Source organism: Sycon ciliatum, chromosome 5 (assembly GCF_964019385.1).
Source record: "Sycon ciliatum chromosome 5, ocSycCili1.1, whole genome shotgun sequence".
Taxonomy (NCBI): Eukaryota; Metazoa; Porifera; class Calcarea; order Leucosolenida; family Sycettidae; genus Sycon; species Sycon ciliatum.
Genome location: NC_088647.1, coordinates 23,775,227 through 23,787,076, shown reverse-complemented (window position 1 = coordinate 23,787,076; position 11,850 = coordinate 23,775,227). Strand labels below are relative to the sequence as shown.

Genomic DNA, 11,850 nt, shown 5'->3' with positions numbered 1-11,850 from the left:
ACCATGCTCTTTAAGTCACAGTTCCAGAGCAATCACGGTGTGGCGAACCTCACTATATCTTGCAGCCGACAAACTAGAATTTCGCTCGGTAACTCCTCAGGCCTCGGCTTTTCGTTCACTTGTGTGCGAGTCATGTCGTTTTTGCTACATCTTTCAGCGGCGGGTCACTCCTCTCCATAGACCACTTTGGCGATACAGTTGACTAACAGGAGAGCCTCAGTTTGCAAGAACTTGCCACTGTTCACGCGGAAACTTGATCCACAACGTCAGCCTCCAAGTGCGATCCGGCATAGTCGAGTGAACGATCGCAGATAGAAAGACTACGTCTCGCCATTCCGCGGCTTTCTCAAGCAGAAAATCTTAGCTGAGAGTGAGAGCATCGACACTGTGACTCATGTTCCGGCAGTGAGTAGACTGCACATGATCCATGACTACGTATACGTGTACTACATTGTAGAACACTCTCGAGATCTCAGGACTGCAGACAGGAAGTGAAGGTGGCTGCTACACTTGCTGACACATCAAATGGCTGAGTGTAATGACAAGAAGCTGAAACGGGTTTCCTCGACTTTAAGGTGGCAGACTACCCCAAATTCGCTGAAAAATCGAATTTGTAAATTCATATTGAGTGCTACGTCAGTTGAAAGAGCTTGAATAGCTGCAAATTCTCTGAAAATTGTGTCCCGATCTGACCAGCCGTTCAAGAGTTATGGCCTAAAATGTGCCCTTGCAAGGAAAGATTCTTTGTTGCACGCTGTCATTTGTTGGCAGCACTGTATTTGAATGTGAGCAGACCGTGCGCAACTTGTCGTATCATGGAAACACGCGAAGGTGTGCAGAATTTTGCTTTAAGTCCAAAAATCACGTTTTTGAGCCACGTATTGGGCTGCACGGCGGCGGGCTTTGCCCGCCGCCGTACAGCAGGACTTTTGCCAGCACCCTCATGACGTTTTTAGTGACTTTGGCAAGTTTGAGTCGTGTCAAGAAGTCAGGTAGGATTCAGTACTAGGCAGTAGCGGAACGTGAGTGGTAGTCTTTGCCGGTTTCTGAGGGTATCCTGGATTTGGTGTGCAGCGCTGTGGAAATGGCTTGCTGTGGACGTCCCAGCACTGGATGTTGTATCAAAGGTACGACCTCGTAGCACATGCTAAACCTAAAAAAAATCAAAAATTGACTTGGGAGTCTGTGAGAGAACGTCCACTCGTTCCGTTGCGACAGATTCCAGGGCCACGTTGAGGGGCCCTACCCCACCACCCATGGCTGCTTCTGGACTTGTTTTAGGTTTTGGTCCCGCGCACGGACAGAATGGGCACGAAAATGTGAAAAAATTGTAAGTGCATTTGTTTGGCTCCTGGGTGGCTCGCACACCGTGGCAATATGCCGGAAATTTGAGTTTTCCGGCCTGGAAAGCCTGTCAGTGAGGCGCAAGAACTTGTAAATCATGTCCTGAGGGCCAGCATAGTGGCAGGAGTATGTGGTCAAAATTTCACTCAAATCCATTGAGAAACACCAAAGTTACGGTCAATTGAATGCCATATGAAATTTATGGGTAGGCTGCCCCCTTAAGAAAGCTTTTGATCGTGTGGATCATCAAGCATTGCTAAATGCATTTGAAGGAATTGCTGATAGGCCAGCAGTCGACTGGCTCCGAAGCTTCTTATCTGAGCGGAAGCTGTCTGTAAGGTTGGAAGGACAGTATTCCGAGGCCAAGGTCCTCACCTGTGGAGTCCCGCAGGGATCGCATCTTGCTCCAACCCTCTTTTTATTATTTGTTAATTCCCTGCCCTCATCAATCACCTACTGCACCCCATACTTATTTGCTGACGATGTCACCCTCCTGTATGTACATGATAACAAGAATTCCCTGCAGTGGAACCAATCTCGTCTAGAGAGCGACCTTTCTGCCTGCCAACTATGGGCCAGCAACGTCGGTGGAGAGTTCTCACCAGCCAAAACGATTCAGATCCGTAACTACAGTAACGACCACCCTATCCAGCTCTCTTCCCAACCTATCACCATCGTTGAAGCTGCGAAGCATCTTGGAGTGTATTTAACACCCGACCAGTCCAACACCATCCACCTTCAGACCATCCTGAAAACCTTCCAACGTCGTGTTAATCTGCTATGCTTCATGGGACGGCATCTTGCCAACACAGCCTTTCTACTTCTATATTATTATAAAGGTTTTGCCTCTTTCTAGGGCATTACACAAGCATCATGTACGTACAGTCAACTTCGCTTATACATGTATCGACACTCGGCGGGGCATCAAAAAGGTGTCCTTATTCGCGAAGTGTCCTTATACTGTACCCGAAGTCTCATTACAATGTATTACAGTGGGATTGGACTTTGCTCTATGGAAATTCTGTCGTTATTCGCGAATTGTCGTTATATCCGCGGTCGTTATTAGCGAAGTTGACTGTACATGTATGTAACGGAAATTGGCCTAATCATCAGCTGTGAAGTACATTGACGGTTTGAACACCCTATAATTGTACAGTGCTGGCCATGGGATTAGGCCACACAGGTCAAACCTCAAGAATACCTACATCCAACCGAAATTTCTGTACAAAATCTCTTCCTAAAGACATAAGCTCTAAAACAACGCGATTTGACACCAAAACAACAACAACAACAACAACAACATAGAATAAATATTTGAAACAGCAAAAATAACAACAATTTTGAACTCCTTTTCCTTTCTTCATAATAACAACAATAACAACAACAACAATAACAATAACACCAACAACAGCAACAACAATAACAACAACACCAACAACAGCAACAACAACAGCAACAACAACAACAATAACAACAACAATAACAACAACAATAACAACAACAACAATAACAACAACAATAACAACGTACTTGTTATACAGTCACGTATAGCACAGGGCCAGGGGCGAACTAATTACTTCGCCTCAACTACTTGTAATTACAAGTACTTGTTTAGGAAGCGGGTTTATGATATGGCCCAGTGGGGTTATACTTATGGGGCCGTTACACACCCGCTTGTTTGAGAGCTGTATCCACTCTCCCCTGACTCATTTGTGCTGAGGTCTGCATTCGACACGAAGGATATACATGTGTATGGGCGAAGTGGTGGCCCGCCGAAGCGAATGTCTTTGCTTGTACTTTTAATACTTGTTGGGTGAAAAAACCCCAGACACAGTCCAATTGACTGCTGCTACTGTACTACCGGTACCCCTGCAGTGCCTACGCACTGGCAATGTTGCTTTACTTCCCAATTACTGTTAGCATGGCAACGTGGCATACATGTATGCTGAGCAGTTGCCATGGTGATACTGATAGGGGATTGTAGTTTGGCGGATTGTACTTCAAGTACTCGTACACCACCTCCTTACTGCCGAGCAAGAGCTGGGGTCACACACCAGTACTGAGTCAACAGTCAACCAACGGAAGAGATAACTCAGGTATCGGATTATTATTGCTTGACATGATGAGGCAGTCATGACAAAACACAATGATTCTTCAGTCTGGTTACAAGTAGTTCTGGTAAAAGAAACTCTCTCCAGACAAATCAAGACCTAGAAAACGGTGCATACCGGGTATACCAGACACGGAATGCACGACGTTATACCCGTAAGAAGACATTGAATTGGCCAATGGAAATAATAATAATAACGATGAAAATAATAAATAAAGCAACCTGCCCGTACATAGTTTAGAAGATAACAACCACCATGGGCATAAATAGAACCAGGTTGGCAATGCAGACTAGGATTTGAAAGGTTAGCTGGATCTACACACTTGTACGCAAGCACACACTCACCAACATGCAAATGCACACGCACACACACGCCCATCCACGCAATATCTGTTAGAAAATAAAAGGAAAATAGTTGGGGGAGTAAAAGCACTAGACTTGTAAAATAGAACCGAATGATACCGGAGCAAACGACTGGCTTGGACATGATAGGAGAATAAAGCAAGACCTGATAAACTATCTAGAAGTGTGGAGAGAGGGCCGCTGCCACGCTATGGAACTCGGAGTGGCGGTGGTGTTGAGCAACGGCCCTGTGTGGCAAGCTCAGCGGCCACCTCCTGCTTTTTGCAGAGCAATTCCTGCGGCGAGAGCAGCGTTCCGGTGCTCGTAGCCGTGAGCTGACATGCACACACGCGCAGGCGCTCACGCACACGCACGCACACACACACACACACACACGTACAACATCTTACAGTACCAAACTCCAAAGCACATAGTGTGTGAGTTTCACTATTATCGGTATGTACGTGTACAACTACAAGGCAAGGAGCCAGCACCATAAAACAAAAAGCAAATAAAGCATACAACGCATGTACCAACGACGTGCAATGAACGGATTACATGAGCGGGTACGTATATTTCACCAGTGGACACACTATGGTATCGTGCTTTTAAAGTCTACACAATCTCAGTCACCCAGGCATGCTAGTGAGCTGCAAGGCAAAGTCAAGTTGTAACGAAAAGAGAATTCCACAGCGAGGCAAACCTCCTTTCCCTCAGATGCAACAAACCAAGAGCAGAGCACAACTAACAATAGTAACATGAATGAAATTGAATGAAGCCTGCAAAAGTAAAGACAAGGGTAAAGCATCGGATAATACATCAGCAACAAACAATACTAGTTGTTGTCCACCCAACTACTTTCTACAAACCATACTACGGGAAGTAAAAAGAATTCAAATCAGACTAACGTGTCATCCTTACTGGACATGCACTTGGTATGAACAGTAAGAAGGTGCAGGCAGGTCAGATCACAGTAGTACATGTAACATCAGCTGTTCAGTTGCCCCAACATATGCGTCATGTCACCTTGCCTTCCGCCAGAATGAAGAAAAATCCATGCAGCAGTACATGTACACTGATGATAACTGGTCCGAAAATACCAACTCAGAACTGATACATATGAATGCATAAAAAGAGAGAGAGTGTGTGTGTGGGGGGGGGGGGTACTACCCTAGGGAGGGAGGGGGGTACTACCCTAGGGAGGGGGGGGGGGGTACTACCCTAGGGAGGGAGGGGGGGGGGGGGGTACTACCCTATACATGTACCTGTTAGTGTACTGAAGAGCTGCACTCATTGATGTATTACATAACAGATCAAATCACTGGGAAACACAAACACACCCTAGAAGTCATGACACGTCTTGATGATAATATAACCAAGGCAATCTGAAGGTATACATGTACAGCATAAATGTACATGTACATGTAATGTTCTACACCAGAGTGATTTCATCGTCCTTGTTGCAGAGTGTCACAATCCAGTACAGGCTACCTGTGACGTTCGGGATGGTTTCTGTGGCACCCGTTCTCTCATGTCTACCAGTGAGAGTGTGATGATCATGATCAACGGTTAGATGAATGATGTCACCTGTTTTCCAGGGTTGACCAAGGGCTAAGCCGGTGTGGAAGGAATAAGCATTAACGCCATTCCAACCAAAACAATGTGCCTTGTCCTGTTGGTATTGTCGAAGGTTTGGACTACTGGAGGAACAAGCAGAGAGAAAGATTTCACCACTCTTGGTCTTGTCAATCCTCACCTTCAGTGTACTGCTGCCAGTAGCAAGGACCATCGGCATGGTACATGCTGATCGATACCCAACAGCAGTGGTATTCTTCAGTGTGCAACCGTCACGGGATATATTCAAAGGACTGCCACAGCGATTTCCATCAAACTTCATTGAAGTCACCGGTGACATCACCAGCTTCTGTGGGCTACCCTTCAGATGGATACAGCCAATCTTGGCTGAAATTCTGTAACAACCAGCTTGCAACTGTATATTTTCAGCTTGTACTAAACGTCCAGAAGCAGGTGTAAGCTGCACGCACGCGTTGGTTGTGTCGTCATCCGGCCCTGATATTGATATCTCCAGTCCAATGTTGTCCAGTTGATCTTGCTCCATGATACTTGAGACATCACTGCCTGGTAGCTCTATAGAGATGCTGATGTGATCATTGACGTTGGCTTGGTCGGGACACTTCATACTACCATCAGCAACATCCAGCACTGCTCCCGTTTTGCTGAGGTCATTGAGTAGGGACGTGGTGTCCGTCGTGCCAAACACGATGCCACTGTTGACACAGGGCTCTTTCTCATCCTCGGCAGTTTCCATGGTCTTCGTGATAGACGCATCCACCCAGGACCACACACGGAGAAGCTCCACATCATCCTCAAAAGAGTGCAGGATTGCGGCAGCACCCTCTCCTTCTGACACACACCCCTGAAGGTGGTGTAGCTGCTTCTCCAGAGGTTCTAGTTTCTTCAACCTCAGCTCATCCAGTTCAGTTAGAAGAGAGTCCTCTCGTTTCTTCACAGCCGCCATTAGTGGCTTGAAGAAATCAGAAACCTTCCCTGAAGCGTACTCTGTCTGACTGTGTACGATCCGAATGTTCTTCTCCACGGTCTCTATGGCACCGCGGATAACACCATCACATTCTGATGTACAACTGCTCAGCTTAGTGGAAAGTGTGTCACGAGTGTTTTGTGCAGCACTGGCAATATCGATCACCTTGTGTTCATTATGTCTGTGTGCTCCAGTATGTGTACACAGTGTGCACAATAGCTGATTGCACTCCAAGCAAAACTGTTTCAGCACTTCACGTGTGTGTAGAGCACATCTATGCTGGACCACTCTGCCACTGCTGCTGCCGCTGCTGTTTGTTGACTCTGTGGATGGTGCAGACAACGTCTTGATTGCGTGCCCTTTGCCAGATTTAGACACAGAATGGGCAGCAGCGTGCTGGTCGCAGAACTTGACGCTGCAGTTCTCACAAACCACTGTAGCTGGCTTTCCATCCCAGCATTCGTCACAGGTTTGGATGGCCTGATCCTGGCCTGTAGTCGCTCCAGTCATAGCATCGCTTGCTTGTGTAAAGTTCGATCCTTGAACTTTGTTACTTATCTCGAGCACACACACACAACATGCGAGAGCATTCTATTTTGACTTCACTTCTTGGGAACATAAACAACAAGAACAAAGAAATGCAAATCACTCCAGATTATCAGAACTGGACGGAAGGTGCTAGAAGCAGTAGAAGAAGATAGAAGGATCCAGAACCGGATGTGTACAATACGATGACAAGCTAGACCAATAAGGTTGGTTGATCATGAACGCGTGTCATGTGCAGGTAAGCCGTACATGGATGGAGTGTCATGCGATGGCATAGCAAGGCACTAGATGACTGTGCATGATAATTACAAACAACACATATAACTCATGTGTAGCACATGCAACATCTCCCCCCTTAGAAAAGAAATCGGAGGAATACTCAAAAGAACAAAGCACGATAATATCGAGACAAGAAGAAAAAAACAGCTGCGACAAACTTGCAAGAAATCGCATGATAACTCTGAGAGAGACGGAGAGACAGTCAAATCTCTTCAATGAGGCGACTGGGGGCATGTCGGGCACGCTGCGGCCGGCCGGGTGCTGGAGGACTATTGGGAATCTCAACAGACTCCGGTGGGCTAGCGGGCAGGAAACGCAGCTGATGCCGGTTGCGACGGATCGTGCCGCTGGGTACTGCAATCAGCAGAGACCGATCGGACAGTGATGACTTAACAGTCCCTTCTCTCTGCTGATCTGCAATCCACACGCTATCACCTGGCTGCAGGGGCTGGAGAGGCTTGGTCCGGTGACGTGTATCAAAGTTATCCTTTGACTGTGCTCGGCGATGTTGCTCCCACTCCCTCAGCTTCTCACCTGCAGGGAGCGTCGGCAGAAGAGTGGAGGGTTCCACCGGTAGCGTACCACGGAGGCTGCGGCACATCAGTAACTGTGATGGCGAGAACCCGCTCTGAAGTGGCGTACTACGGTAGGTGAGGAGAGCCAGTTGGAAGTCGTCCGACTTTGCTAGAAGCTGCTTGATAGTGCGTACTGCACGCTCTGCTTCCCCATTGCTTTGCGGGTGATGCGGAGAGCTCGTCACGTGATCAAAGTTCCATTGACAGCTAAACCGGGCGAACTCATCACTTGCATACTGCGGCCCATTGTCCGTGACGAGAGTCTCAGGCACACCGTGCCGGGCGAAGATGGCTTTCATAGCAGTGATGACAGAGGCAGACGTGGTGGAACGGAGAGGCAAGGCTTCAACATAGCGCGAGTAGTAGTCGACAACCACCAGGTATGTTGTGTTACCGAATTGACACAGGTCAGAACCAACTCGCTGCCACGGGAGTGAAGGAAACTCAGTCGGTCGGAGAGGTTCAGGAGGTTGGCTACGGTGCTGACAGCATGTGCGACATTGCGTAACAGCAGAAGCGACGTCATTCTTCCAGGACGGCCACCAGACAGATTGGCGGGCCTGCGCCTGGCACTTGACGATACCGTGATGAGCAGACGTGTGCAGCTTGCGGATGACCATATCACGCAGAGATGCAGGCACAACCACACGTGCACCATAGAAGATACGACCGTTGGCAACAGAGAGATGCTGGCGGGCGGCAAAGTATGGGAGGATGTCAGCAGGGACGTCCTTGCTGTGATCAGGCCAGCCAGACTGAATAAACTTAGCAACTTGCTGCAGGACGCGGTCAGCCTGGGTGGCATCTCGTAGGGCAAGCGAGAATCCAGACGACATGTACTCTTCGCCAGCTGAATTGGCAAGAGAAGCGATCTCGTCAGTCAGAACAGACGAGGTAGAGACGGTGGTAGGTAGTGGTGCTCGAGAGAGAGCATCGGCCACAACGAGATCACGGCCGGGGACATGTTCGGCAGTGACGTCGAAACGAGCCAGTCGAAGTAGCAGACGCTGGCAACGAAGTGGCACTCGATCTAGATCACGGCTGTTTACCAGGGGAACCAAGGGCTTATGGTCAGTATGCACCGTGAATGGCTTGCTACCAACGAGATACTGGGCGAAGTACTCACATCCCCAGACGATGGCTAGACATTCTTTTTCAATCTGCGCATAGTTGCGCTCGGCGTCGCTGAGAGATCGGGAGGCGTACGCGACAGGTTGCCAACCAGCTGACTGCTGCTGGAGGAGAACAGCTCCCAGACCATAGCCACTGGCGTCAACTCGCAGAAGAGTTGGCTTAGAGACGTCGTAGAATGCTAGGCAAGGAGACTGGCTCGCGAGTTGTTTGAGTCGTTGGAAAGCTTCTTCTTGGGGAGCATCCCAACACCACACTGTGTCAGCGCGGAGGAGCAATCGGAGCGGCTGAGAGACAGTGGCCATTTCCGGCAGAAACTTGCTGAGATAATTAAATATACCCAGCACGCGACGTAGCGCAGGGAGATCGGCTGGTGCCTGGAGCTCGGAGATAGCGGCGAGGCGCTGCTGACTGGGGCTGACTCCATCAGCGGAGACGACATGGCCCAAGAACTCAACTGACGATTGGCGAACATGTTCCTTGTCGGGGTTAAGGGCAACACCAACATTGCGCAGGATTGATCGGACCTTCTCCAAGGTAGCATCGTGCTCCTCGACTGTCGCACCAAAGACCAGGATGTCGTCCATGAAGACGCACACCCCTGGAAGGCCATCCAGGTATTGCATTAACTTGCGCTGGAATATTTCTGGCGCCGATGTTATGCCAAACGGAAGTCGACGGAAGTAGTAACGTCCGAATGGCGTGATGAACGTGGTGAGCTTAGCTGTTTCGGCATCAAGCGGCACCTGCCAGAAACCTTTCGCTGCATCCAGGGTGGTGAAGCATGTTGCACCACTCAGCTTCGCTAATGTCTCGTTGACGGTGGGCAGGATGAAGGTTTCGCGCCTGACCGAAGCATTCAGACGTCGCAGATCCACGCATATCCGGACGTCGCCGTTCTTTTTGGCAACGGGTACCATGGGTGCGCACCAGTCCGTAGGCTCTGTTATCTTTGTAATGACATCGGCAGCTTCCATGCGGACAAGCTCTGCTTTGACCTTCGGCAGGATCGGAATCGGCACGCGACGAGCTGTTGAGCACTGGTACGGAACGGCATCAGGCCTCAGAGCGATCTTGACGGGCTCACCCAGCATGCGTCCAAGAGGTGGCTGCTTCGCTTCTGAGATGCCTTTGAACACAAAACCCATTGCTAGCGAGGCTTCGCGACTCAGGAGGTTGGACTTGCCCCGTGTCAGAACGTGAATCTCCAGCTGGTGCTGCGAGGAACTGAGCTTTGGGCTGGACAAAGTTGCACTGAATGTGCCTTTGCAGTCGATGCGATCACCATTGGCTCCTGTCAACCGTGTTGTAGGAGAGCTCAGAGGCGGTGGTGACTTGAGGGATTCGTAAGTTGCTGGAGTAATCACAGTGATATCCGCTCCAGTGTCAATCTTGAACGGTACGGACTTCCCGTACAACAGCAGATCACACATCCATGGACTGCTGCCTGATGCGATACTATCTAAATCCAAGTAGGCCCAATCCTCAGTCACACCCGGGTCGTCCTGTGTGGCCAGAGAATGTGCACCAGAGCTACTGGATTGCTTGGAAGATGAGTGTGACCCCTTCTTGGATGAGCGACACACACGGGCGTAATGGCCTTTCTTGGAGCAGCTGCGGCAGGTAACATCCCGAGCAGGACAGCGGTCGCGGGTATGGGACTTACCACCACAAAACATACAGAGATTGTGAGACTGACTGCCGGCAGGTCCATCAGACTTACTCTTGAACGATCCTGTGCTCTTACGAGGAGCAGCAGAAGCACCAGCGACAGCGGCTGACGCAGGTGTAGCACTGGCATGGCCGCGCTGTGAGGCGACTTGCTGGCGGACGAGCTCGTACCCGCGAGCTTTCTCTGTAGCCTTTTCCAAGGTCAGATTGTCCGTCAGCTGCAAGTCCGTTGCTAATTTCTCATCTAGCAGGGTGGCAACGAAACGGTCACGAATGCGATCGGATTTGTTATTTCCGAACTCGCATGTCTCAGCTATCACGTGCAGACGACGGAGAAACTCTTCCACCGTCTCACCTGGACGCTGCGCTGCACGCTCGAACACCATCCGCTCGTGGAATAGGTTCGTCTTCGGGGTGAAATAGTCACCAAACTTCTTGAGCACTTTGTCGAAGTCTTTCTTATCAGCGTCTGCGTCAAACTGAAGCTGCAGGAACACAGGCTCAGCGTCCGGACCCAACGCATATTTCAGAGCTGCTACCTGGACCTCACCATCTTCCTTGTGAAGCTTGGTAGCAAGGCGGTAGGTCGAGAATCGTTCTCGCCACAGAGGCCATTTCTGCGGGGCAGAAAAGTCGAAGCGGTCAGGGACCGGGGCTGTGCGGGTTGACATTATTCTGACACCATGTAAAGTTCGATCCTTGAACTTTGTTACTTATCTCGAGCACACACACACAACATGCGAGAGCATTCTATTTTGACTTCACTTCTTGGGAACATAAACAACAAGAACAAAGAAATGCAAATCACTCCAGATTATCAGAACTGGACGGAAGGTGCTAGAAGCAGTAGAAGAAGATAGAAGGATCCAGAACCGGATGTGTACAATACGATGACAAGCTAGACCAATAAGGTTGGTTGATCATGAACGCGTGTCATGTGCAGGTAAGCCGTACATGGATGGAGTGTCATGCGATGGCATAGCAAGGCACTAGATGACTGTGCATGATAATTACAAACAACACATATAACTCATGTGTAGCACATGCAACAGCTTGAACGACATTCGGTAGCGATCGTAATGGATCCAGGCCGAAATGCAACTGCGTGCCGACCAAACATCGTGGACACTTCACGCAGCCATCAAATCCCAAACTGTTCTGCAGGCACGGTGCACACAGTGCGTGCAAACACGAAACAAACTTTAGAGTGGTCGTGGACGATCCACAACCACCGCACTGCACTACGGAGGACATTCTTATTTTTGCACTCCTGACGACCTCAATCTCCGAAT

General features: G+C 49.3%; 1 protein-coding gene across 1 annotated transcript; it reads right to left on the bottom strand.

The window, feature by feature from the left end:
- Positions 1–7,383: 7,383 nt before the first annotated feature.
- LOC135816913 (uncharacterized protein K02A2.6-like) lies at positions 7,384–11,229 on the bottom strand. Its single transcript, XM_065330016.1, has one exon. It carries the CDS (start codon positions 11,227–11,229, stop codon positions 7,384–7,386), a length of 3,846 nt encoding a protein of 1,281 aa, XP_065186088.1.
- Between the last annotated feature and the right edge of the window lie 621 nt (positions 11,230–11,850).